General features: G+C 41.7%; 2 protein-coding genes across 3 annotated transcripts in view; both read right to left on the bottom strand.

Moving 5' to 3' along the window:
* Positions 1–2,288, bottom strand: part of lyst (lysosomal trafficking regulator) — a 98,912-nt gene extending 96,624 nt beyond the window's left edge. For both annotated transcript variants that reach the window (XM_079559681.1, XM_079559680.1), the window contains exons 1-2: positions 2,201–2,288; positions 1,167–1,444 (exon numbers count right to left, since the gene is read on the bottom strand). In XM_079559681.1, the coding sequence (XP_079415807.1) occupies positions 1,167–1,247 (81 nt within the window). In that variant the 5' untranslated portion in view covers positions 1,248–1,444; positions 2,201–2,288. The remainder of the gene's footprint in view (positions 1–1,166; positions 1,445–2,200) is intronic.
* A 1,846-nt stretch (positions 2,289–4,134) lies between these two features.
* nid1a (nidogen 1a) lies at positions 4,135–26,189 on the bottom strand. The gene is made up of 20 exons (XM_079559711.1): positions 25,905–26,189; positions 22,441–22,740; positions 21,904–22,130; positions 21,115–21,350; positions 20,734–20,874; positions 19,359–19,610; positions 18,548–18,748; positions 17,934–18,167; positions 17,452–17,589; positions 15,728–15,856; positions 14,831–14,974; positions 13,388–13,507; positions 11,668–11,883; positions 10,810–10,973; positions 9,122–9,248; positions 8,836–9,007; positions 8,444–8,601; positions 8,247–8,370; positions 6,224–6,336; positions 4,135–4,629 (listed from the first exon to the last, which is right to left on the bottom strand). Exons 1-20 carry the CDS (start codon positions 26,106–26,108, stop codon positions 4,502–4,504), a joined length of 3,528 nt encoding a protein of 1,175 aa, XP_079415837.1. The 5' UTR covers positions 26,109–26,189; the 3' UTR covers positions 4,135–4,501.
* Between the last annotated feature and the right edge of the window lie 1,291 nt (positions 26,190–27,480).

A 27,480-nucleotide genomic window follows, 5' to 3' on the forward strand; every position in this document is an offset into this window, starting at 1 on the left:
TTTTGGTATTTGTATGTGCGTGTGTGTAAATGGAACTAGCTGTACTATTTGTGTACACTAGCAATTCAATAATATATGGGAAACCCACATCACTAATAAACCCAAGAAAAGCCCTCCAATGCTTTTCAAGATGCAAAACCTCCATCGGTCACAACATAGCTTGATTGTGTTCATTTTGTCTTGAAATGTTAAAAAGCATGATACGATGAGATGAGCTTGTCCACAACCTCAGATCCTTCCATTTGTCGTCTCTCCATCGCCCATCGTAACGTCATATTGGATAACAAACTGCCACAGACAGCTTGAATCATACTGCGCTTCCTTGAGTTTGACACAATTGTAAAGAATGAAACATGAGAAGCAACATGGATATGAGCAGTCTGGGGGAAAACATGAATGAATGAATGAATTAAACTTTATTGTTCCTCTAGGGGAAATTTGTTCTGGGCGCACAGTGCAGATACAGCTGACAAAACCAAACAAATCCATGGGGAAAGCAAGACAATACAAACAGAAAAGGTGTAAAGTACAGATAGAAAGAGAATAATAAGAATAAGAATAAAATAATTTGACATCTCTAATTGTAGTGTCTGACTCAATGAACCTTGAAAGTTAGGCAATAATGTGAATAGCTCATATGCAAAGAAATTAGAGATGGATTGTCCAAAATGATTTGATAATTTGATCTCCCTACCAACTATTGGCTGTCTAGTCAGAGCACATCTGAAACAAAAGAAGACATCTCTTATGTCTCCGCACCCCGCAGCCTTGAAGGGCCAAGTTTAGGCTGCGGACCCCATTTTGGGCCCCTCTGCTTTATGCTCTGGCTACATTCAGTCAATGGAACCAATGCTGTCCTTTGCCGGGAACTATCTACACCTGTTAGAGCAGAGGTAAAAACTTAACTTCCTTTAACCCAATTACACACAAATCACCACACAGACTAACTAATAAAGTGGTCTGGTGATACAGGCACAACTATGCCAACAGGGCATCAGCCTTGTCATGTGAATGCTTAAATGAGTTAATCCCCTGGGGCAGCACTTGTGATAAACTACTTTTCTCCAGCACTTTACAAAACAGAAAGTCCAAAAGCACAGATAACTAAGTGTTTGGATACAGTATAAAAGCATGAGCACCAGAATAAGGCGCTCGCTCCATCCTACCTGCAGATCAGCTCCTTGAAGTCTGCAATCCATATACTTCTCCCAAGCATATGACAGGTCTGTTTGCTGTAGGCTGGCCATGTCCACACTCTCCCAGTCACACAACCTCTCAGGGCGTTGAGGAAGTAAGCGACAACAAAACACTTCGAGCCGTCTTCTTCTCCTTTCTCCTGCAAGTGGCTGAAAGTGGCCCGAACAGCAGCACCATACGCGGCCACGATTGGTCGTCGGGTCCGGTCATATCAGATCCATGGCTCGATGCGCCGCCGCCGCCGCTGCTGAAGCACTTTTATTATGACTTCTCACTGCACAGAAATGATCACACGTCAATGGTCAGCAAAAGCGGGCGAGTTGCGAAACCGATTCTCTCTGAGGTCCACCCTGTCAGAGTTTTATATCAGCCTGAGTGACATAGTAAACTTCCCCGATGGCGTTAGCATAACAAAACACGGACTGAAATGAACCAGCTAGCAATGTAGCCTCCGATGCTGCGTCAAAGCTGCGCTAAGTCGGCAAGACACATCCGCTTTATACATTAATGTTTTTGGATTAAAGGCTTTACCACTGGCAGTAGCTTCGCAGTGTCGCTGTCTATTACTTGTACGAATTGATATCAAGGTGTGCTTCGTCTTTACATGCTTCACACTACGATATATATGAGAATGTGACAGCCATACTTTGAAAAGACTGCGGATCCCGTGTTGACATGTTCGCTGGCTACATTGATCAAACTAAAAACGCTTTATTATAGCTTGATCAGTTTGTATCCCGTTAATACAATAACACATGAGATGGTTTCGCTTTAAAGACACTGAAACCGACGACCAATAAATGTGAAAACCCTGCATCATCAGCAAAAAAAATGACAAGAGCATCATCTTAGCTGTCGGAGCGGGTCAGGCAGCTGTCAACATTTAATTTATCGGAAAGAAGAAGCCGTATTGTCAACGCCATTACAGGAGAAACTGACGTATCGATAAGAGAAGTAGTTCTGCGTTTTAGTGATATATTTCAACACACGAATGACGCGAAACGATGATAAAGCATACCTGTGTTTGTCTTGAATTAAAGCGGCTACAACGTTAGCCTTCGTACAACAGCGGCAACCAATGAATGAGTTTTGTGCCCTGAGCGCTGACTGCAAGGCGCATCGGTCCCGCCCCCCTTTTTTCAGCAGGCGCCGCACAAGTGGCAGGAGTCATGAGGATGGGGAGCCCGGGGCACGGCATTATAACACAGCATTATGTTCACAGCTTGTGCACTTTGTATAACAACACTTTAGTTTGAATGCTCCGTGGCGTCGCGTCGCACACACAGTGGCACGTTAGTCGGGTATGGGCGACCACATGGGGAAAACGAGGAGCCATATGGAGCGTGGATCATGAAGGAGATTAGCGTGTCATAAAGGGAATGCGTGACTTTCGATGGCAAGATGATTTATTTATGTAGGTTATTGCGTATTGTGCAGATGGGGTGGGTTTACAAAGACCTCGTGAATGCACCAGTGACGTACATAGGTGTCTCCCTTTTCCGTGGAGCCAACAGTGGAGCGGAGCACTGATGGAAAAATAGAAACGTCACATCTATCCAACCACAACCTGTGATGTTTTAACCATGGTTTTAATACATTAAAAGGCGAGACAATGAATAATACATACTTCAATCAGGTCTTTAAAAGGAAACAAAACAGTTTGAGTTTTTCCCCTTCGTTGTATCATATGCCCATATATCATCAGGCTTAATTTACAGCACATTTTACAGTAGGCAATAGATACATTATAAGATGAAGCGTATTTTCATTTATTCTGATTTGTTTATTTGACATCCCATGTCCCCTAAAACTGCAATTCTTGGTATCAAAACTGCAGTGGTACTTTGGTGCCCCCTAGTGCTTCGTAAAAACAGTCATGGATTAAGTGTAGTTTTGTTACACTAGAGGTCGCACTAGTCATTACGACAAGTTGATTTATTCTGTTCCATTATCTTACTGGACTGGATACTAATGTAGAGTATGAAATATGAGCATGAAATATTAGGCTGTCTTTAGGTCTATATTTTTAGGCAGATGTTAATACTGCAGGAATCTCTAACTTTTTCTTTTTACGCTGGGAGCTGTGACGGCCCTGGCTCTTCTTTGGTCAAATAAATGCAACTAAGGAATTTAGACAGCTCAATATAACCAACTATTAGTGACCAAGATTATTATTCAACACAAAGAGAGGAATTGATTTGGGTCTCTTCTTATTAATTTATCTTACACAATATACACAATAGTCCATACTGGAAGATCAGTTGAAACAGTCCCAAAACAGTCAAAGCTTTCAAAAAGTTGTTTAAAGCTTCTAAAATTCAAGAATATATAAGCTTAGGAGGAATAAAGTAAGAAAAATAAATGAAAAATAATAATGATGACATGATTTAGTTTCAACTAAATTAACTTAAAACAAATATATGTATACATATTTGTTGGAATATTGAAATTTATGTTACTAACTTCAGATACAAGCTTTTCTGTTTAACACTTGATATTGTTCATTATTAATGTTTGTGTTTTGTTTTTGTTTTCTCTCTTGGAAGTCTGTAAACTGGGTTAGGCGTTATAAGTTTTCACTTCAGGCTAAACCCTTTCGGTCGTGTTGTCCACAAAGAATTGGAAATGTATTTACGTTTAAAGGAATGAACAGACCGAATAAACTACTACTACTACTACAAAAATTTATGTAACACAGGAAGTGCAGCTACAAATTTCATAGGCCTATAGTTGTTTCACCAGTGCAGTAATCAAGATTGATTGATCCAACTTTTGTGGACAGCGTTTGGTGAACTATTTGGAAAAGCCACTTGTCGGTCCTGTGATACGGTTTGGAGACTCCTGTATGTGTGTTACAGAAATACACTCAAAGAAGACACACATGTTAGAAAAATGTTTATTCAGTTGCTGTCCAGCATGTAACCCATGCAACTGGCCATAATACAGAATAATCTCTTTCCAATAGTCTTTCTTTTGTTTCAAACATGCCACCCACAGTGTAACACAGATGACATGAGACGTCATAGACATAACTGTAATAATTTCACATTAAATTACTTATCCCTTGAGCTTTATTCTCAGTTCATGTGCACCAGGAGACAGTAAACATACGGTAATAGTGTTTGCTTATTTACAATACTAAAAAATGTGTTTGTTTTAAAAAGGCACCATAAAAAATACAAGGCACAGTAACTTTCAATTCATCTTTTCAGTGGCATTTTCAGCAGCTATAGTTTGCTATAGTTAATGCTGAGTGGCTCCTAATTTGTGGTAACAAGCCCAAACAGTGTTGTTCTTAATTATTTTAGTACCCATCTCTCTCAATGCAGCCCACTCCCACTGCATTGTCCGGACATTTACAGGTGCGGCCAACTGGCGTCGCTAAACACAGATGAGTGCAGCCTCCGTTATTCACAGCGCAGTAGTTTTGTCCTGAAAGAAAGATTGGCAGATTGACATATTATTGAGGTCACTGTGAAGAAGGATTATATGTCTGCAAGCTAGATGACAGGCTGAATCCGTTGTCATATATTAATTCCTCAATTTATGTAAAGCATTAATACTGTGTAAATCACAGTATTTTTCTACATAAACAGATTATGGCCTGTATCATTTAAGTAAGATATTACGAAAGAAACCGTAAAAGCTTATAAAGGTTTTGAGCTTTGTGTTGCATAGGAAGCAGTCCAGACAATAGCCAACAGGGGTCAGTAAAGGACTCATTTTATTGTACAATGTGGATCAGGAAACCTACATTCTTTTGAGTAGTAGTAGTGATCTGGACTTGGTTTCATTAAAAGTTGATTATAAACACTAATTGAAAGGAAGGCTGAATTCTAGTGATCATACTAAGATATATATTGGGTAGTAGTAGTAGCTTAGAAGTAGTAGTGAAAAGTAGCAGTGAAGTCACGTATGTTAATTTATGTATATATCAAGTGCTATTTCATTACCAATCTCCATAACTTAAAATGACAAGACATGTAAACTTAAGGAAACAGATAGCAAACTCCAGATGTTGAGGCTCTCTCGCACTTCTCTAAATTCCCAGTGCTACAGCCTTATCTGAATGGGAGGATGAGCTCTTGTGCCTGGTATACGCTTAGTAACATCACTCTTCCCAACGCAAAGCACGCTTTTTCAAAGTGAAATTCCATTAGCAAGAAAAAGCTGCGATTTCTCTGGTTGGCAAGCTACTCTCAAAGTGTTTTACAGAGGTCACCACACCAGGCCTACTCTTTTACTGCTCGCTGGGTTCAGAGGAGTTAAGCGACTGGATAATAAGTCTAACTCAGAGCTAGCCCCCAAAAGGTACAAGGGTCAAGCTATTTGGAGGGATAGCTTTTGAGTGAGGCTGTGCAGCTACAGAGAGAGTGCATTCATTTTAAACATGTAACACTAACATGATGGTTATATGGCATTTGGAAATATGTTGATTTCAATGCTATGTGCTGTTTACTGTTGATACACTGATGCAACTGATCTGCTGTACATCTATACTATAAAGGCAGACTTTTAGCAGACACTCCGTCTTAAAGGGGACATTTCAGACATTTATTAGGCTTAAAAGGATTCATTTGAGCACCTCAGCATTGATGTTTTACGTTTTATGAATTGAAATGATGTAAGGGGGGAGGGGGGGTAGTAAGTGCGGAGAGACTGGACAGGTAAGGATTTCTAAGTTTCCTGGAGCTTCCTCTGTGGGAAACATGATATAAAACAACACAGAAGAGGTCCTGCAATGGATTATAGGTTGTAAAAACGTGGAGGACAGTTTTGTGTTTCGTCTTTGGCGCAACAAACTCCAGATATTACAGATTACAGAGTGCAGTAAAAGAGGAAACAACCATGAATGACGCTAAATACTTCTCCAGGTATGAAGGAGGAAGCATTTAGCGAAGGATTGTTATGCCATGGGTTAAAAGCTCCAAAAAGTTGATTTTGCATAATAACAAAATCCTTTAACAGAGTGATTAGGGAGTGATTCTGTTACCACCAACATGCTTCAAATGGCTTTTGTTTTTACCTTGTGGACACTGTGAGTAGGCTGCGGCTAACCCATACAGCTTGGTCCTCTTCTGAGGCTGGAACTCGTCTGATTCTGTGCCAGCATAACGGTCCACTGCAACCACTGCATCCCTGTTATAAACACAGAAAAAAAGATGTTTAGCAACCCGCCAACCCGGGACTAGCCCAGAATGGTAATGTTGCATCCTGTCCCCTTGTAACAATCCAAAGTAGTCAAACGTTTCACGCCAAGCACTGCCGCAAATACTTAGAAAAAAGCAAAAGAATAAGCAATAAAACAGAACATGTTGTGCTTATTGAGATACAACAGGTCCAAAACTGGATTAAGCCAGGACTGAACAAGGCGATGATCATATTTCTGAACTACCAGGGAAGAAGTCTGTATTGCACCAATGAGACCTGCCCCACAGTTTGAGACCCCTTCTTGTCTGAAGCCTGTCCAGAGCGTCTGCGTTAGGGTTAGCGGACACAGCTACTTGTGTTCCTCCCCCACAGCTCCAGACCTGGTTAGATCAGAGAGGCCCGGGTCACTGCAGAGACATTCGGGGCTGAGAAATTGCAAGCAGCTGCCACTTTTTAAGATGCCTTCCTTTCTACCCCTTTGTATGTGCACTCCTAAATAGACACCACACCCTTCCCCCACTTTGGGCAGGGGCTAAAGACGTACAGAATCAGCAATAGATGAAAGTGAAACGTGTGTCAGCGCGTGTCAGAGGTGGAGAGAGCTGCCGCATTTAAAATGTCAGTAGCTATTTGACTTTTGACCCCATATTTCCTCCTATTGTGTAAGCATGCTTCAACAAAGTGAAGCCTGTTTGGGTCAAATTGACCATCGGATACATCTAATATCAGAAACAAGAACTTATTCATGACATGTCTGAGTATGAGATTCTGGAATCTGATTTAAGTAAAGGTCAAATAAATATAATACAACATGCATACACAATCTTAAATGAGATACATCAAATTAAAAGAAGAGGCTTATAATGCTGTAGATGAGAGTTTTCTAACCAGTGGCACAAAGACAACTAGGGACCGGAGCACTTAGCATCAGTGTTAATTTTGACAACATATTTTAATTTAGTTTTAGTCTTAGTCTTTTGACGAAAATGTAATTCGATTTTAGTCTAGTTTAGTCAAAAAAATATCTTCAATTTTAGTCTAGTTTAATTAGTCTAAATTTAAGACTAATTTAGTCGACTTTTCATTAATAATATTCATTATAATCATATTTAATCTTGTTCCTCTGCTTCATGGAGCTGCTCCACATGAACAAAGCTCAGAGCTGATCCTTTGGCAGAGAATTTACATGATCTGAGGCTCTTTCAGACGGTCAATAGAAGTTTGGATGATTTTAGTCTCTCCCTTTCATTTTTATTTAGTTTTATTTTAGTCGACTAAAATATCTGGACATTTTAGTCATAGTTTTAGTCTCATGAAAAACTTTTAATTTAGTTTTAGTCCAATTTTAGTCGTCAAAAATAACACTTTGACTAAAATTAAGACTAAATATTTTAGTCGACGAAATTAACACTGCTTAGCAGAGTATAGGTGCAAGGAGTCATAAAAATATGAATATCTTGCTTATTCAATAAATGTTCAAACTTAATTGTGAATCTAGGCTGTCTAGGGTTCCCAGATTCTTTTAAAGTCATTTATTTCATGGCTAACAGTATGCATGGGGGGCCCGTGCTGCCATAGGCCCCAACAAGTTTATCGACGGCCCTGTTTTGAATATACTTACTCAGAGTAGATTGTTGTAATGAGTTGTTTTCCATCTGATTGTAAGGGATAAAACCTTTTTCAATGTGTTATTGAAGTGTGTGGGTTGTTGTTGTTGGAGGTTGTAGACAAACAATGGCAGCCATTGCAGTATCAGTCAGTGCTGGGGCAGTGGTGGGGGGGATTGGCTTAGTACCAAGTGTGACTGTGCCAAATTGTAATGCCTGTTTCGGAAATAAGTCTGTCCGATCAGGAAAATGTAACTTATCTTTACAAAAGAAGCATTAAAATGGTCAAACCTCCTCCAGTCAGTGTAGTAGATGTTTTTCCCCAAAGTAGCCATCCCAAACGGGTACTGAAGCCCCTCCAGGATCTGTCTGCGGTCGCCTCGTCCTGGACTCATGCACTCCAGTTTATGTGTGCCTTCAGGGAACAGCACACTGAGTAAGACAGACATCATCTCATCAGTGACTAATCTGTCAGAAATGTCCCATACCTGCATCGGCCCAACACAGCTGAGCGCTCTGCAAGTCATAAGTGAGACCGTTGGGTAGTCCCAGGTCATCCTTCACCAGGACCCTTCTGTTGGAGCCGTCCATGTACGAGGTCTCGATTTTAGGGGAATCTCGGTTCCAGTCGGCCCAATACAGAATACTGGGGGTGATGAAGTTGCAAGTTAGTAACAATAGAAGGTGGCAAAAGTGATAATAAATGCAACACTATGTAATTTACACTGTCTAAAGATTGATGTTAACTGTTTTGACAAAACAAGAAAATCTAAGAAATTATGCACAAGAATCAGATCAATGTCATAAATGGTCTCTTGTTCAGCTACACAACAGAATACAGTCTCTCTCCAGTTCAGTTTAAGTTTCATATTGTTCTTACCCACTGGGAGGGTCGGTAATAATGGCTCGGGGGTTGACCAGCTCGGTGTCAATAATGACTTTTCGCTGTGTCCCATCCAGAGACGCCACCTCGATGCGGTCCTTAACTGAGTCTGTCCAGAACATGGTCCGTCCCAAGTGGTCGATGGCGATGCCCTCTGGACTTTCAATATCTGTACACAAAGGGAAGTTTAATACACCTATTACTTTTTAAACCAATACTGACTAGTATGATGAGCTACTGTCTTAAAATACATATGGAAACGTTAAGGCTTGGTTTGTTTTACCTGTATCAATGACTTGCGTGGGCTCTCCTCCCTGGATGCTGGCTTTGCTGATGGAGGGTGACGTAATCTCCGTCCAGTAAACCATTTTGTCAACACAGTCGTAGGCCACTCCAATGACTACCTTCTCCTGTTCAGAAGGAAACAACCAACAATCTTTGAAGACTTTTTGGCCTAAACAACAGTAGTAAAAGATAAAAGCATATGCGGTTTTGGGCATTACCGGTCTTGGGGTTAATCAGGCTTTTTACACTACTTCAGACATTTTTTGGCATTTGTTCTGTACATTAACGTTATGTATGTGTCGACTAAAAAAAGGTGGATGCAGCTCTCGCCCAGGACATGGACTACTCACTGCTCTGCCTTCAGGCAACCAATGCAGACAGTTAAAGACAAGAACCAAGAGACAAAAGAACAGCTTTCATCCACAAGCAGTCAAATCCAACACCCCACCCACCATCAAAACTGAATGTCTGCTCCACTGCATGCACTTTCCTATTATGTTACTGATCATGATATACTGTTGCTGCTCAACCAGTGAGTTGCTAAACTTCAAACCATCTTGACAGTTTAGCATAAGGCCCTTAAATGCCAGAACATACATTTTCCAAAGCCACACATGGGAAGCTGCTTTGGGGATCAGCGAAACAAGAAATGTCGATAGCAGTTCCTCAGCTCAGTCCGACTGATGTTAGTAATTAGCATGAATGTCAACATGTGCCTCCAATAAAACCTCAGATGGGAAAAAGACTCAGGATTGAAAGCAGGAAACAGACTGGACGAGGCTCATCTGTTGTTTATGTAAAGACGCCCAAACATAATAGTAGTAGCGCTGTCGTTAATATCGCTATGATTTCCAGACGCAGAAGACAAAAAAAGTAGTGCTTTTTCTCCAAGATACAGCTGTTTTGGCCAAACCGTTTTTCTAAGAATGTTTATTATGTGTAATGGCTCGGGGATTACTGTGTTTACTTTGTCAAATACTTAGCGCAAGTTCATTCATCTTTTCAGGCTTATTTGAGCTAAGGTTGGCAATGCTCTAGCTATGTGTCTTAGGTGTGATGACAGTGGTCAGGTGGTCACATGGGAGTAACATCCATTCACATTCATTCACTAGGAGCAGAGGCATTAGGGTTACTGGTAAACATTCTCCATAGGCTAACATTAGTGAAGGAAACTACGGGTCAATACATCATACCGCCCTGTAGTATCCAAATGTTTTTATGTGATCAATAGCTCCAGTGTTTTATCTTGTAATCCCTAATAGTTTATTATTATGGACTGCGTCTCAAATCCCAGAAATCTTAGCAGCTTCAACAACACAATCCTAGGGTTTCCATTGAATCTACCACAATGCATGGCTTTGAACAGAAAGGAAGGTCATTGCAAAAGATCCGGAATATTAATGCGTTTCAATCATGTGACTTTTTCCTGCCATGGTTCCAACTCAGTCTTTTTTGCCATTCAATAAATGGAAGAGCTATGTTTTGAACCATCTGTTGCAACAGTCATAATTAAATCACTTGAAACCTTTGGATAGTTACAGAGATAGGGCGTGAATCTGCCTGGGAATGGAACCAACTATATCAGTGAGTCAGTGATAACCTATTTTGCTGTCGTGCTTCCTTTTCTCACATGCATTCTTTACATTTTTAGTCAGTGATGCTTTGGTTTCTGGATTTCATACTTACAGGCAGATGGAGCAGAGTCTTAGCCTCATCTTTCTTCATAGTGTATCCCTCTAACGGGACATGCTCGATCCTGCCACTCTGAGCGTATAACAGGTGAGTCCCAGGAGGCAGCGGGTTGACATCAGGGCGAGGGGTGGGTCCAACTGGCCTACCATGTTCATTACCTTGCAAAGAAAAAATATCAAATTGTCTGAATAATAACTGATGTAAAGAGTGTATTATATCCTTCCAAAACCTTCCTAAAACTAAATATTGCAATATTGGATAATGTTTAGTAGGATTCTGCTGCTAATGCATTCCAATGTGGGAAATTCCACTGGTTGTTTATCTATATCAATCAAGAAAAATATCTATCTATACTATTCCCTACAAGATAATGTACAACTCTCAAGGGGCGTGTCCAGACTTTATTCATTGGACGGGCCCAGTGACGGCACATATTTGGGGTGGCACCAGGACCGATCCAAGTCATTAGGCCTTAAGCAAAATTTGAGTATATGATATTTAAAGGAACAGGCCACCGTTTTTACATACTGAGATATGTTCTTACGTAGTTAGCATTTAGCCTCTCCCAGTATATTCCTATGGCTCCAAACGGGGGTGAAGTTGGAAGCTACCACGCTCTTCCATGGGCACACACAAAGACCAGACAGGTACGCATCAATTCGTCCAAGCTCAGGTAAGAACATATCTCAGAATGGAAAAACTGTGGCCTGTTCCTTTAAATTTTAACATTCTGGTACACTTGGATACATAAGCATATCCTAGTTTATTAAGTATTTTTTCTATTTAATTAGAAATTATTACTACTAGTGCCACTACGATACCTATAATCACTTTATTTTGTATCTCACTCACATGTGGGTCTGTCCCCTGGTTCTGTGCGTGTGCCTGGGATCTCCCGTCCCGCTCGGTCCACACACCAGCACTCCCCGATGCTGTGGTGGCACTGCATGGGGGTATAATCGCCGTTCTGCTCACAGGTCGGGACGTACTGCCCCACAGGAGGGCGCGGACCCCGTGGGCCGAAATGAAGGCTGTCTCTGTGCTGCTCGCATGGGGTTTTCTGCCTCTCTGGAAAAATAAGTAAATCAATTACAAAACAAAAACAAAAAAAGGTGACCCACTGAGCTATATGTCTCGTAAACTATAAAGCATGATTAATTACAATGTGAATCATTTCAGCAGCAAAATATTGATGTTTTGAAATAGCTACTTGAAGAAGATGCAAACTTTTTCTTTAGCTTTCGTCAAACTATAAAGAACAATGTGGTAATGGCAGCCTCAGATCATCTTAACAGCAAAAACTTGACAGAGATTTATTGGTTCTGTTTTCAATTAGTGATCTTTCTGTAGCAATAAAGTAATACAGGGAAACATGGGGAAGACAGAAAACATGAGCCAAGTATTTTGTACTTTTCCATGAAGCACATTGTAGTGGTTAAAGCAGTCCTAAATGCTAATAATCTCACAGTTTTAAATTTGCTGTTCAGAAAGCATGTCAAATCCCTATAGCTTCTGGGAACTAAATAACAAAAAATATGCAGAACATAAAACATGACCCGAGCCTCCAGTATGCAGACTGCACAATCATGTAAACAAACTGCAAAGCAATAAATTATCGCCCTGGGAGTGCAGTCGTAGCCTCAGATCACGTTAACTACGGAACATGCTAGTGGCTTCGTGTTTTCTGCTTTACATTGGCCACTCATAAAGCGTGACAAATTCCTGCAGCTTTGGGGGAATCAAATGAGAAACAGGCTTCAGCTGGTAATAATATAGACTGTGCTTTAGGCTCATTCTCGAGAGCTGTTATTGTACAAGTGTCTGGGATAAACAATGCTGGGAATAAAAGTGCCACTATTCTCTTTGGTATTGAGTGCAACCATGTTCAGATTGTTATGTACATGCATGTGTGGTATTGCAAAAACATATCAAAGGAGACTGTGTTATCATATGTGTATTATGTCAGTAGCACATTGAGTGGGGTAAGATCGGCGTTCGAACACATATTATGGTTTGTTCGGACTTTTTTTAAATTCGGACCCCTTAGCCCCCCTGATCAGAAAATGAGTTCATCTGGACAGGGAAGAGAACTTGACCATGCTCTGGATGAGAACTACCAGAATACTGTAGAATCCTGCACAATTGTAACAAAACCGCACACCAGGTATTTCTTATGGACCACAATATAGCATTATACATTGCAAAAAAAGCACAATATAAGCCCTTTAAGCTAAATCTGTGAACATTCTCAGCCATCCGAGTCCTCACTCATCATAATGAGTGAGAAATGGAGGTTGTCAGGATGTGATTAGTAAACTTCAAGATGCTTTCAATTTGAGTTAATAAATTGAACTTTTTTTTAAGCATAACATCAACCTGTCCAGGGACTGCGGGAGGGAATTCCCATTTTTTTGCTATAACCTGGCACATGGCATCTCAATACATCCAAATTCTTAAGTAATACTAAACAGGACTAAAACAGGACCATACCAAGGCTGAAATACAACTAACTTAGACGATCTGCAGGGGTAATATATTGTACAGCCCTACATGCATGTGCTATGACCATTACCTGCAGAGCACTGGAAGCCGTCTCCGTAGTAACCGGGGTTGCACTCACAGGTGAAGGAGCCCTGAGTGTTGTAGCAGCCGGCGTCTGGATGACACCTGCCGAGCTGACACTCATCCACGTCTGAGGACACGAGCCAGAAAAGATGAGGAAAATTCCATCTCATAAATTCAACAACTTACTAGTTCTATTTATGACTTTTTTTTACTAAACCACTAAATCTGAATACTGACATCACACATTATATTGGACACTGACAGCCGAAAAATAAAGCTGACCTCTAATTTTCCCTGCCCCGCCTCATTAAAGCACTACAGGCTTAAAGAATGCTGTGATGTCATCTGAACCCCGTAGTAACATCTGATTGAAATTTTACTGTAACATCTTGATTTGGGTCAGAGCAGGGCGACTTTCTGTGAGAGAGGTGCAGCATGGGAAGAATGGAAACTATGAATGAGTGTAACAAGAGCTGCCAAGAGCGAAGCATGCGTCAAAGCTGGACTTTTACTACTAACCCTGGCTGCCCATCTGCTTTTCATGTTGCCTCTTCAACCACTGGAGGTGTGTTATGTAATAACGTCTCACCTCCCCCCGTCCCAAACACATGCTTTTGACATCAGGGCCACAGGAGTCAGTGGTACGGCTTCAGGTTTGAACATAAATGGTGGCTCAGTCTTTGTCATGAATGGACACATTATGGGTTAAACTTTCAAAGGAATTCGCAGACACTGGGTTAGGCAACACAATCTAAAATTATGATCAGAGACTTGACTATGTGACTTAAAAGAGAAAGGATGTTTTCATTAAGTGGAGGAGCAATTGCTGTTTATTTATAAAGCAGTTGCTTCGGTATATGGTCAAAATGGCGGTTTTGCATGGGTGTCGTCCATTTAAGATATAAACCGGCATTTTCATTAGAAAGGCATTCTTTAATTATACACGTGTTATTCAACTCAGAACTGGGAACCTGAAGTTTACCGTTGCAGCAAAACCATCAGCCACCTCAACACCTTTGTCCTTTTAATCAAAATGTTGACTCTTGTACCAACTAAAGTCTCATAGTTAAGCTGTTTGTCGCACCTCACTTCTATTATAAGTGCAATACGGCAGACTGATAATGTTTTTTTTTACATAATGCAGCAGCTGCAATGTAGTGTGACAACAAAACAGCTGCCTTCACGTGTTTTTTAACAAATCATTTGTAAAAAGAACAGTGTCCAAATTCCAGAAGTCTGCTAATAATCACTTTAGATAGACTTTTTCTTATTTTATTTTTTGTCTTTCCATGAGAGATTTCCCATTTTTTATTAATTTCTAGATACTCACATTGGAGATTTTGTGACTATGTCTGTGAAAGGCACTATATAAATAAAGTTCTTCTTCTTCTGATGAATGAATAAATATTTTACATCTTATAAGAAAACATATCTTTTCTGTATGTCTTACCTTGGCAGATAGAACCGTCCCCGACAAATCCCTCCAGACAGGAGCAGACAAAAGCAGAGCCTCCTGTGTAGGTGCACTGAGCGCGCTCGGAGATATCACAAGTGTGACTGCCGTCTTCACACGGATTCACAGGACGATCCGCCTCTGAGAAAATATATATATATATTTGAAAGTGTATTGGGTCAGCCATTCAAAAAGCCAGAATGACGCAGCCCCCCGGGGGCTCTATCAACCCAAAGACCCCCCCCCAGTCCCCCAGATAATAATTCACTATATTCAGAAGAACTTGTAATATTTCACAAACAAATCACAAAGACACTGAATTTACAAAAGCACATTTAAACACTGATGTCCTTGATTTCAAATGTTTTTTATTTAGATTTATTCTATGTTGGCTTATCAGATTGGCAGGTCAGATTCCACAGTGAAGTTTTTATGCTAGATGCCCATCCAGTTGCAAAACATTAAGCCATCACCCTCTGGATGGTGGGTGAACATTCAACCTTGTGTGCCATTGTTGCCCCATATATTGTAAGACACACTAATGTTAATTTTAATTGGTTGCCACAAGCGGAATGCATTTCAGCTGGGACATGCCGTATGCATACAGTATATTGTTGTCATATGACAAAATGCACTTTAGAGACAATCCCTCAAATTAAGATCAAAATCCCATAGCCGCAGAATGAGCACAAGCACAAATGTTGGTAACTCCCTGAGGATTGATCCCATGACTTGGCTCGACTGTGAGCACTCACTATCACATGTTTAATTATAAAATCATGGTCTACTGCGTCTATCTAATGTCTGTAATTACAGACTTTCAGCTGATTTGATGAGTGATAGACACATTTCTGCTCAGTTTAATGGTCTTGCTACTATGCTAACTTCACTCACCCACACATGTTCGTCCATCACTGGCAAACTGATATCCGTCCACGCACTCACAGCGGAAAGTCCCAGGCTGGTTGTTGCAGATGGCGTGGGCCCCACAAATTAGGGGAGTCTCCACGCACTCGTCAATGTCTAAGAGGCGAGGAAGCACACAATTACTATCTGCTAATAACACTCACATTACTCAAAGATGTCAAGTAGAATGAAACGTCACTATGAGAGATGTGCAAGGAGCAAATGTCAAGATCAAGTACTGCTTTGAAAAAAAATGTATGTGGAAAAAAATGTGTCCCATATCGGATGAATGAATAGAAATAGCAGGTGAGAGACAGAGGTCAAAGTTTTAAGGTTTTTTTTCTCCCCATAGTGAAAAAATATCATTTGATCCATCGCTCAATGAGAAGCAGCAGGAAACCAAAATGCAGCCCCAGGGGACGCTGAGCTAAGTCAGCAGATCCAACGATGAGCCAATTTTCCAGAAAGTACTAAATTCTTATCTGTAAAGAGCTCTAACTAGCAACTTTATCATGAATTCCTAGACGTGTGTGCATGTTTTGAGCTCTTCATTAAACAAGACGAGACACAATTACTGCCTGCTAATAACCGTCACATTAGTCTGAGACGTCGGCTCTTGAAGTCAGAAGCACAGATCTTCCCTATCAGATGTGCAAAGATCAGAGGAGAGCTTGATTAAATTTACTAATTGCAAAGTGATAGGATCTTGTCTGAAACCACCCTCCTATCTCTGTGCCTTTGGGGTCTTCCTGTCTGGTCACAAAAGAAAAAGGAAAAAAAAAACAGCAGGTTTGGCCACATAGGACTGGGAGTATGGGGCATGATTTGTTTATCATGTGGGACTCCTTTAAGTTAATTGCCAAGTTTGCCCAGTTCCCGAGGAAGGAAGTACTAAGTTAATTAGACAACCCAAATAGGCGTGGGAAACTGATGAGTGAGAAGTCGGTGAGTGCGTAGTTAAAAGAGTAAGAGGTAAGCAGCTAGACAGAAACACAATTTAAGAAACAATTTTATAGCAGCCGAGGATTGCACTCTTAAAGGAGGTGTATTTCTTTAAAGTCAAAACGGTGAACATGTTATTAGCATTTAGCCTCTCCTTCTCTCCTCTATGGACCCAAACGAGGGTGAAGTTAGAAGCCACCAAGCTCTTCCACATTTCCTCATTTGAATACGGTTACGTGAGTGGTTACTGCTAGCTCCTAAGGTGTTATTACGCCTCATAATATAGTTCCCCTTTTATCTGCTTAGAAAATCGACATGTTTCATTTTGTGTAGCTATGCGTGGTTCATGTAAACTCTCACGTAACCGTATTTGAATAGGGAAAACATGGAAGAGCTTGGTCGTATCAAACTTCACCCCGGTTTGGGTCCATAGAGAAGGAGAGGCTAAATGCTAACAACATGTTCGGTGCTTTTGCGTGACCAGACAGGTTCGCATCAACTCGTCTAAGCTCAGGTAAGAACATATCTCAGAATGGAAAAACTGTGGCCTGTTCCTTTAAATTTTAACATTCTGGTACACTTGGATACAAAAAACGGTGGCCTGTTCCTTTAATGCGGGTCCGAAGTACCATCACGCATGAGCTTAATATAGAAACTGCAGTTACGCGCAAGACCAGAGGTGGCAGTAGCGAGTATAAAAATGACAACTTCCATCTTCCGTCCCTTTAAAGAGGAAACCTGTCCAAAGAAAGGTCATATTTGATTCCTACCATAACACTGTCGTCCATCGCCCTTGAATCCAGCCGCACATTCACAGGTGAAGTCCTTTCCTGTTCCTGGTCGGCACACGGCGTTGTTGTCACAGCCGTGTCTCCCCGTGAAGCATGGATTCTCCTCCGGCTCGCCGCCTGAAATCAATATCACTATTACTGACCAGAGAATAAGCTGAGAGTGCCATAGATACAACTGGAAAGGTGATTATGAATGTATGCTAGAAAGAATGTAAGATAGGAAGAAGGTCCATAGTAGCAGGCATTGGATTGTCTCTAAAAAACCTTGAAAAATGAATGATTGAATGTAATGCTTCTAATGAACTGAAACTAAAACTATTTATCATTTCGTGTGCTTCCACAGTATAGACATGACCTGGTCTGCTCTTGAGCTTCCCCTAATCAGGATGTTACACTATGATTCATAAAGGAAGCGCTCAAACCCAAACAGGAAGTGACACAAATAAACTAAACGACCTCACCGTTGACGTCTCCGATCTTGTTGCTCATGGCGAATCTGGTGAGTTCGTTGTTCGCGTCGTACATGACAAAAATCTGCTCCACTCTCAGCATCTGGGAGGGTTTCACGTCCTTCATGGGGTCTCCATGTTGGCAGCTCTGGAAGGTGATGGTCTGACGCCACTGGTACGTCCGGGTCTCCGCTGTCTCACCGGGGCGGGTCACTTTGTAGTCCCGCGTCGAGGAGGATGTAATCACTGGGAGGAAGCCGAACAAGGTGTTGACAGAATGAGGGGGGTATTTTGGAACAGAATCATACAGGGCTTCAAGCCATCTTTGTGCTGGGCAAATGTAAAGAACTTGGGTGGTTGATGTGGCAAGCAACAGAGAGGAAAAATAGAAGGAAGGAAATACATTAAGTGTACTTTACATGCATTTTAATAGTTGTGGTGTTGGCAAACTAGATTCCTTCACAATATCTTTCCATAAATTATTGTTCATACTATTGGATTGTCCCACATTCACACACATAAACACACCCTCGTTCCTATTTCCGTGTACACAGACGCTGGGGGAAGGCAGATGAAGTTTCTCAACCTTAAGCTATTCCAAAATGATCTCAAATCAAACGTCTTACAGTTGTTGCTGTACTGGTAGATCTCAGAGTAGGGTTCGACTTGCACCGTGGACCCTTTGGGGATCTCTGGGATGCGTCCGTCCAGATGGGTGCTGACCTCCAGGTGGTCGTGTTCGTCGATGCCTTTGAACTCCTGACGGATGGTCAGACGCTCATTCCCGGGGAGAAAGGTCACCTCGGTCTGCCTCGTGAATACCCCGCCTACAGCAAACACACAAGGTCAGTTTCCAGACTCGGACTGCTGTAGATGCTGAACTTGGGTTTCTGGTGCTAGAAAATTTGTAAGTAAGTGAGGAATTACAAAGCAAGGTGTCTTCAATGAAAGCCACTTATGTCAGGGGAGTTTGTTTTCAGATAAGCATTTGACTAGCTGTTTGTTTTACACTGAGATACTTTAATGAAAATAATCAATACTTCATGATTTTGGCTGCTACCCAGAACACTGCAGTTTCAAAACTTTTAAATCGATTAAGCCACATGTAATAAAAGCTTTTAAACTGCAAGTAAAAATAAAGTGTTTTCTGCTCTTTTTCCTGTAAACTTCGAGATCCTTCTGGGCATACTCTTTCTTTTTTTTCTTAGTAATAAAGACATAGTATACCGGTCTGTATTTGGACCAATGTATAAGTCTGTTGTTGTCCTTTTTTTGTTCTGGATCTGCTCATCTCGAGACACAAACACTTCTTGTCAAACTTTTCTTGGCTGGACTCTCTTTTTTCTCAGCCCACAGGGAGTCCAGCTGGAGGGAGCCAATCCGCAGCTGCCTCGCCATTTGTGCGGGGAAATGTGTCAAATATCACAAAAATCTCACCCACGATCCCAAAGCCGTTCATGAAGCCGGGCTGCTCCAGAGCGAACGCCCAGCCGATGACCCCTCCCAGGGCAGAGAGGGGCTGCAGGGACGGCCCGATGGACTGCGGGATGTCGCTGATGGCCACGTAAGAGCGGCCGTCGTTCACCACCACGTACGAGTGCAGGTCATTGTTGTTGAACTGAACCGGAGTCGGAGAGTTGCCCACGTAGACTTTACCGTTCATTTTACCGTTCATCCTCTGAGGCTTTCCTGCAACAGAAAAAATAAAGTAAATATGCTCTCACAGACCAATGTTTAATTTCCTCAATAGCCTTTTGACTAAGCTACATTAACTTACATCTGTTTTGATCATTAATGATACTGTTTCCCATAACAGATGAATTAAAAGATGGATGGACAGAAGAAGAAGAAAAGTATTTTGTCACTATTGATACTGATATGGCATTATTCTTCATAACACAGAAATCTAACTTGGGAGTTGGAACTGAAATTGAAGAAGAGGAAGGAAAAAGTGAGTACACCGTGTGGAATTTCTTACATTTCTGCCTAAATTGGTCACTAAATGTGGTCCGATTTGTATTAAAATCACAAGAATGACTAAACAGTGTCTGTGTGAACTAATACCACCCAAACATTTACATTTTATCATATTGTTTTTTGCCATAACATGTAAACATTCACAGGGCAGGGAGGAATAAGTAAGTACACCGCCTGAATCTCACTGAACTGCAGCAGTTTTGTAAAGAGGAATGGTTCAAGATTCATCCTGATTGCTATGAACGTCTAATCTGCAACTACAGGAAAGCATTTATTCCTGCAAAAGAAGGATGAGCCAGCTATTTAACACAGGGGTTCACTTACTTATTCCACGCTGTTGTGACTGTCTCAGGTTTTCCTGCAAAATATCTTGATAAACTTATGAATTAATGTTTCTATTGATGATATCACGTTGTGCAGGCCCTGAGGCAACAAAACAGCCCCACACCATGATTTTCCCTGCACCAAACTTCACCGTGAACATAGACATTGCGTGTTCCTCTCAAAACTGTTCAACTATGGGTCCAACAGTATATTTTTTTCAGTAGTGCTGTGGAGCATCCAAGAGCCCTTTCGCAAACCAAAGTTGAATATTTGGGGAGGAACACACAACGTCATGTGTGGAGGACAAATGGAGCAGCACACCAGCATCAAAACCCTGATGTTTGGATGTTGGTGTGCTGTCCACCTGCCAATCCCCTATATCGGCCTCTTTTCATAAAGATTGAATTAATTCCTCAAGTATTATACAATAAAAGTGAAATCAGATTCAGGTTGCGACTGTAGGCTAAATGTTGCTGTGTAGAGTATGTGTTTAGTGTAAGGGGAAATCTACCTTCTGCAACACACTGAATGCCGTTGCCGTAGAAACCCGGTCGACAGTGGCAGCAGTATCCTCCGGAGTGGTCTCTACAGTCGGCAAACTGCGAGCACTTATCCCTGTTGTTCGCACACGTCCCGATGTTATATGAAAACACTGTAAAGCAAGCATACGACATTTAACATCGCTGTATCATTAAGAATTGGTCAGTATTCGTCTTGCTCTTAGTAAGTGACAGGCGAGTTCAACCAATCACAATGAAGTATGAACCCATAGCAGATATTACAGGCCATACATTGTCATTTTTTCTGCACATCATCCACCCCTGATCACTCGCTCAAGGCATGTGTTTAACTTTCAAAAATGCATGTAATGGTAGTATATTTTTGGTTTTACCGTCTACATTGATGTCGCCGTCGTCTATGACCACCACCTCTGGGTTTTCGGGCTGGTACCGGGCCGGGTTGATAGGGATCTGACCCCCTCCATATGGGGGGTACTCCACCTGCTGCCCTGCGTCCACTGGGGCCTCTGTGGGCAGCTCCGTCACTTCTCCCGGAGCCACGTTAGTGAAGTAAGGGAAAGTGCCGATCTCAAAAACATGAACCCCACGCATGCCAGAGTTGGTCTCCCTGAAAGCAATACACAATGTCAGACAAGGATTTTGTAACAACAATAGCAAACTAACAATCTTTAAAGAGCTAGTGCTACCAGGACTAAAATCTGAACTGGTTCTGAATCAATACAATTTTCACATTAGGAGAAGAGCTGCTAAAAAACTCTGAATGCCTGAAGTAGTCCATATTTCAAAATTTGACAAACAGTGGTCTACTAAAGCAAGGGTTCCCAAACTTTTCTCACCAAGTACCACCTAATATAAAATAAATATTTGGCTTTGCAATACCAACATATCTAAATGAGGCATATAAACTAAACCAGATCTAAAAAATGACCAGAATTGTTGTAAACAAAAACTGACCCCAAAGAAAACAAGTGCATGAGTAATGGGTAAAAACAACTCATAACTGCAGAAGAAATCCTCCTTCACCATGGATGATTTCCACAGTTTGAGACACACTGGCATAAAGGAATGATAGAAAGATTCAGTAATTTCATATTGGCCACGTATGAATTGGCCAAATATGCATGTACATTGTTTATTGTTTAGCAAATTACTCAACTTACTCAGGAAGTGCCCTGACAGACTCCTCGTCGTCGCCTGTAATGCGGTAATACGGCCCCTGCCTCGAGAACAGGAAACCCCGTACCAGGCCTTTACTGAAGCCTGCATGCATCACCGCAGCCTGGTCACTGGCTGGAGTGGAGGTGAACTGGAGGCCGTCTCGCGCGTATAGGACAATGGCATAGGACGCGGTCTCCAGGGAGGCAATGACCATCTGGAATGTGTTTCTCTGAGAAAAATAGCAACACATTCTAGGATTACTGCATAAAAAAATACTAATAAATGGACTCATGGTTACAAATACTTGCTTTTTACAATTTTAATATGGCTACTACACGTTTCCAAAAGGTTGAGACACGGGCAACAACAGCTAAAGGTAGGAACCAGTTGGACCAACCTTTTATTTCATCTGTTGCAAAGTTTTTAGGCTTTCATAACTTGTCTTGATTATGTGTCTGATGCGCACCATTTATCTTTTACATTCAGATTTCTATCCTCTAAGCTTAGTTTCTACATATGGATAAAAGTAGAACGTTTACCTTCTTGATGCCATCTCCTCTGCTGTACTGCTCTTGTGTGGCCATGTCGACCCATGTGACCACCACAGCGTGAAAGGGACTGACTTCATCGTCTTCGGGAAAGGCCCTGTTGATGTGCTCCGCCGCCTGCCTCAAAATCGAGCGGCTACTGTCTTGACGGAAGAAGACTTTGCCCACTCCGTCGCTGGAGTCCAAGTCTCCTTGTAGAGCTGCGATCATGCCGAAGCTGGGCGGCATCTTGCCAAGGTACTTGGACTCGCTGGTGGGTTCTGCTGTGGCAACAAAGCCATTGGTGTTGATCTGAAAATGAGGAAACAGGAGTTACTTTTCCAACACATAGGAGATTTGGTTGTTCATTTATCAGCTTATTGCTGGAATTTAAGGGAAAGGATTCAATCTATCATGTGTCAAAATTGGACTAGATTAAGTATAAAACTGGGTGTAGTTAACAAGCATGTATCTCTCATATTAAGAGCAACATATGGGGAAAGGGAAGGGGATCTTATTTGTTGTGTAGCATCTTTTACAAAACACAAGTCAAGTCAAAAACCCTTTCATAACCGGAATATTACCAATGACCAGCCAGGTGTTTCTGACCACCAGCCTGGCTCCACATCATGGAGATGGGAACCCGGGTGCCAGCCCATACTGGCAGCTCACTGCTCCTACAGGTCGCCCAGCAACATTGAGGATGGGTCAAATACAGAGAACTAATTTCTCTACAGAGATTAATAAAGTATAACTTAACTTAACTTATAATATGATGAAAAAACAGCAACAGCTACATAGCATCACACTGTTTTATCTATGGGCAAAACCAAGAACTAGTATCCCGAGACAGACACGGTACCGTAGGTGGTAGTATGCACCTTGTTGGTTGCCACCCGCCAATAAACTAAAGAAGAAGAGGGTGAACCCCAAACGCAGCACAGCACCACACTTTTGGAGCGAGGAGGAAACGGATGACTTTGTTAGTGTGGTAAAGGACATGAATATTAACAGAGAAAGCATCGAGATAGCATGTTTGCATCACGATGTTCTCTGTGACGTTTGGATAGGGATCTCCCAATTGATTACAAAGACCATGTATACAGGAGTATCTCTGTTAATTAACGGGTTAATCCAAATGGTTCAGAAATCAGAATATTGACTTTAACCCGAATATTGACAGCATGTAAACGTAGTCACTGAAAGTCACTCCCTCCACACTCGGTTGTGGAAGACTAATTGTGCTGCCACAGCTGCCCTGGGGTAGACTGACAGAACCCCGGCTGCCCACATTGTCTCACTTGGTGGGGGTATTGGGTATTTCTAAAAGTAGTATGGCAACAAATCAATTCCCCTTGCATGTTTTTGAACATCTGAACAATTTATCCCCTTATGAAATTTTCCTTGAGTTAGTTAGCCTATTTTTATTGAAAATTCTGTCCTCTTCTTTATTGATCTTCAGCGATTTGGCCAAATGTTGCAGTTCAAACCAACAAAGACGGGAGCAGCACTTAAAGACAATGGCGCCGGGAGATTAGAGGTTCACTGTTGTTATTTTCTCACACTGATCATTTGTAGCGACTGTAAACAACTCAAAACACCCAAATAGGCTGTTTTTGGGTTACGTCACAACATTCTTCAGGAATAATACAAAACATTTGAGGAAGAATCTGCTGCTAAAGTATAATCTGTGCTGTATCAGATCAATCACAATCCTGTCAGCGTATTATTATTTCTTATTGTACAGTCTTTATTTATATCTAATTGACTTATCACTGTCCAGAGTGAGACTGTAGACAAACCACGGACAGTGAAGTTATTTGTGTACCTGAGTTTAGACTTACTAGTGATTTGAAGTTGGATAGTAGGAAAAGAAATGAGCCAGACTAGGACTGTAGAACATAACTAAAGCAGAACTAACTTCAGTGGAACCAGTCAGATATTGCTTATTTCACGCTCTTCAGAATACCACTGGAAACATCACATGTGTTTGTGCCACACTTATTGAGAACTGCTCCCACGCTGCAGATCCAGACAACATGACTTCAGAAAACAACAGAGATAGGGGCTCTCACATCTCTGAACCATCTGAGCCCTTATGCAAACTCATCCAAATAATGGTCAGTAAAGTCAGCCGCCATGTCCCACAAAGTCGTAATGAACAAGTAGCCATGTAATGCAGCCTTCACACACTCCTGTTTAACTGTGGACACATGCCGAGCTCGTAAAACTGAAATGCAGAGTTCATGTCAGAAACACACTCTGCACTTGGGACTAACACTTCCTGAAAACAAGAGCACTATTCCTGACCTGAGCCAATCCGTTTCCTGCCCCGTCCCGGACACGCAGCCCCAGAGAGATCACAAATCAAAATCCCAGATGAAACAGAGATGTAACAGAAATGTAAACCTGGAAAAATGATCAGTCACTTTGACATGGAAGAAGCCCAGCTCCAGCAGCACAAGAGTTAGTGTTAAATGAATGTGTGTGGAGGAGGCTCCAGACCTCCTCATGATTAAATGTGTTTTAGCCTTATGTGGTTTGGAAAGCGCTGGTCCCTGCAGGGCTCAGACAGTTCAGGTGTTGAATGTGTCACTGTCTCAAACCAGCAAAAACAGCTCGGGGCCAAACTGAAGATTAAATCAGTCATAAAAACACATAATGGGGAAGGCCCGAGAAAAGTTACAATTAGTCTTTCACTGACGTCATTTGTTTATATGAACTGTTTTTCTTCCATACTCACAGAGACATAAACATTTACATGTCTGCATGGTCAGAAGGTGACACATACTTACAGATAAATTATTTTATGCAAGACATTTTAAACTGCTTTTCAAGTGAAATATGTTTTCTGCATTAAGTGATAATAACATTCTCAGATGTGAGCATAAAGATGGAGCACGCTGAAAGTATGAATAAAACAACAAACATAAAGCAAAAGCTCAGACTTTAGTCAAACAGTCTGGTAAGAGAGTAAACGCTGACATGCTGTATTTTATTCATTCTGGAGATACACATCTCTTTGAGGCACCAGAGTTGTTTTACAAAGGCAGCCCCCCTGCGCAACTTCTTGGAAGGATTGCAAAATAAGTTTCCTCTAGATCTTTGGTTTTCTGGTCAACAGTAAAACGATAACCCCCAGAGGGGCGGCAAGAATCCGCGGACACATGCCTCTGCAGTGATAAGACAATCAGAGGTATTTAAAACAATCAATGTAATAAAGGCCATGTCTTTTTACAATCCAGCTTCATATTGAATAAAATAACAGATAAAAAAGTGAATAATGTGTAAAGGCCTTTTCTCATCTCGGGTGATTTTGGACGCTTTTCAACATCAGAATTTTAAATTTCCGGCGTTGTACGATCTTCGTGCCGGGTCATCTACAGAATGCGCAATTACGCAAAATCTGTTGGAATAAACAGAATCCTACAGTAGCCTTGATCTGTTTGAATCAAAACATGCCGCTTGTTACTTACAAAGATGCTGTCAAAGGAGCCGTCATAGAACAGGATGGGCTTGTCCAGCTGAACACGGTGCGTCTTGTCTGTTCCAGGCTCCAAAACCTGGTCTCCTGCGCTTTGGCCGAAAGGAAAAAAGTCTTCCCGTTTTACACATTGAACGATCGCCACAAACACGATAATAGTGGCACAAAGCAGCCAGCCTCGCGCTTTACAACCCATAGTTCCTAAAGTTCAGTCTCAGAGGTAGCGCAGCGGCCCGTTAGCTCCGTCCAGGGCAGAGGAGAAGCGCGCACAGGCTGCAGTAAAGTTCAGCTGGAGTTTGAGGAATATCGGGGCGGAGTTGAGTGGGAGCTTCATAACAGAGAGGGCTGCCCCGGGTCTGCTTTACATGAAGCTCTATAATAGGGGCCTGCAGTGAGGTAGTTACAGTATGTCTACAAATTGGTTTGCTGTAGGGCAGGTGAAATCACAATACTTTCCTCACTTCATTAAGAGAAGTTTAAGATTAAGGCAGGTTCACACAGGCCCATTGCGCACCGCTGACATCAGCTACTTTGATAACTCACAACAACAACAACATATGATGTAATTCCCCTACACAGCTGCTGATAAAGAGAAACACGTGAGCCACAATTTGGGAGGTCCATTTTTTTTTTAAGAACAACTCTGATGCTGTCCTGGGATCTCTGGAAACGCGCCAAACAGAGCATCCGCGCGGGGACATCAGCGCACGGGCCACTTACCGGCAACAGAGCCCAGCGGCCCGTCTGATTGAAACATTACGTAAAGGACAATATCACAGCGCAGTGTACCATGCACTCATTATTGGAGGTATGCAGTGATCAGACTCTTCTCCCGCTGTGGTAATGAGAGGCATGCTCGTCCCTTTGGTGTGTGGTACTTGCAGCCGTTTAAACAAACATTGAGTCAGTCATTCTTCAGCGCACAGGCCGGTCAGCTGATGGACAAGGGCCAAGTTATAATCAGCACAATTTTACATACCAATCACTTGCAATTTACTAGTCCTCAGTGCTTTTCCAACACCCTGGAAAAGTCGTTTATGTCCCTTAGTCTCAAGGCCAGGTCCAGCTGACTGAAGAACAGCAACATTTCATCCTTCAAATATGCTCGGAGATGAAAAACATTTGTCACCACAACTCTATAAACAAAATTAAAAAGATAAATCCTGCTTTGGCTCCGAATGCACTGACAGTTATCAAGTATCAAATAACAAAAATACAATCCTTGTTTCTTGCGGAGTCTATCCCACCACTGGCAGCAAAGAAGATCCTTATGAATAAATGATTTTCATATTTTACACCCTGGCCCAGAGCTCTTCAGCACAAAGACAGGACTTTCCCACAGCGGAGTGTTGTAATCCAGAAACATCTGCAGAGTTGGACCAGATCAAGTTTCAAATAAAACACTTTTGATTCTTGCCAGCAGCATTCAGAATCACTGAACATCTCTGTGTTACACAGTTATGTTCAGGTGCTTAACAATTGTTTAATTTAATGGGATACAGGCAGTGATGGATGGGAAGTAACAAGATACTTTTACCAAACAGTGGTTCTCAGTTAAGACTCAAGAT

The sequence above is a fragment of the Gobius niger genome, assembly GCF_951799975.1.
Source record: "Gobius niger genome assembly, chromosome: 7".
Taxonomy (NCBI): Eukaryota; Metazoa; Chordata; class Actinopteri; order Gobiiformes; family Gobiidae; genus Gobius; species Gobius niger.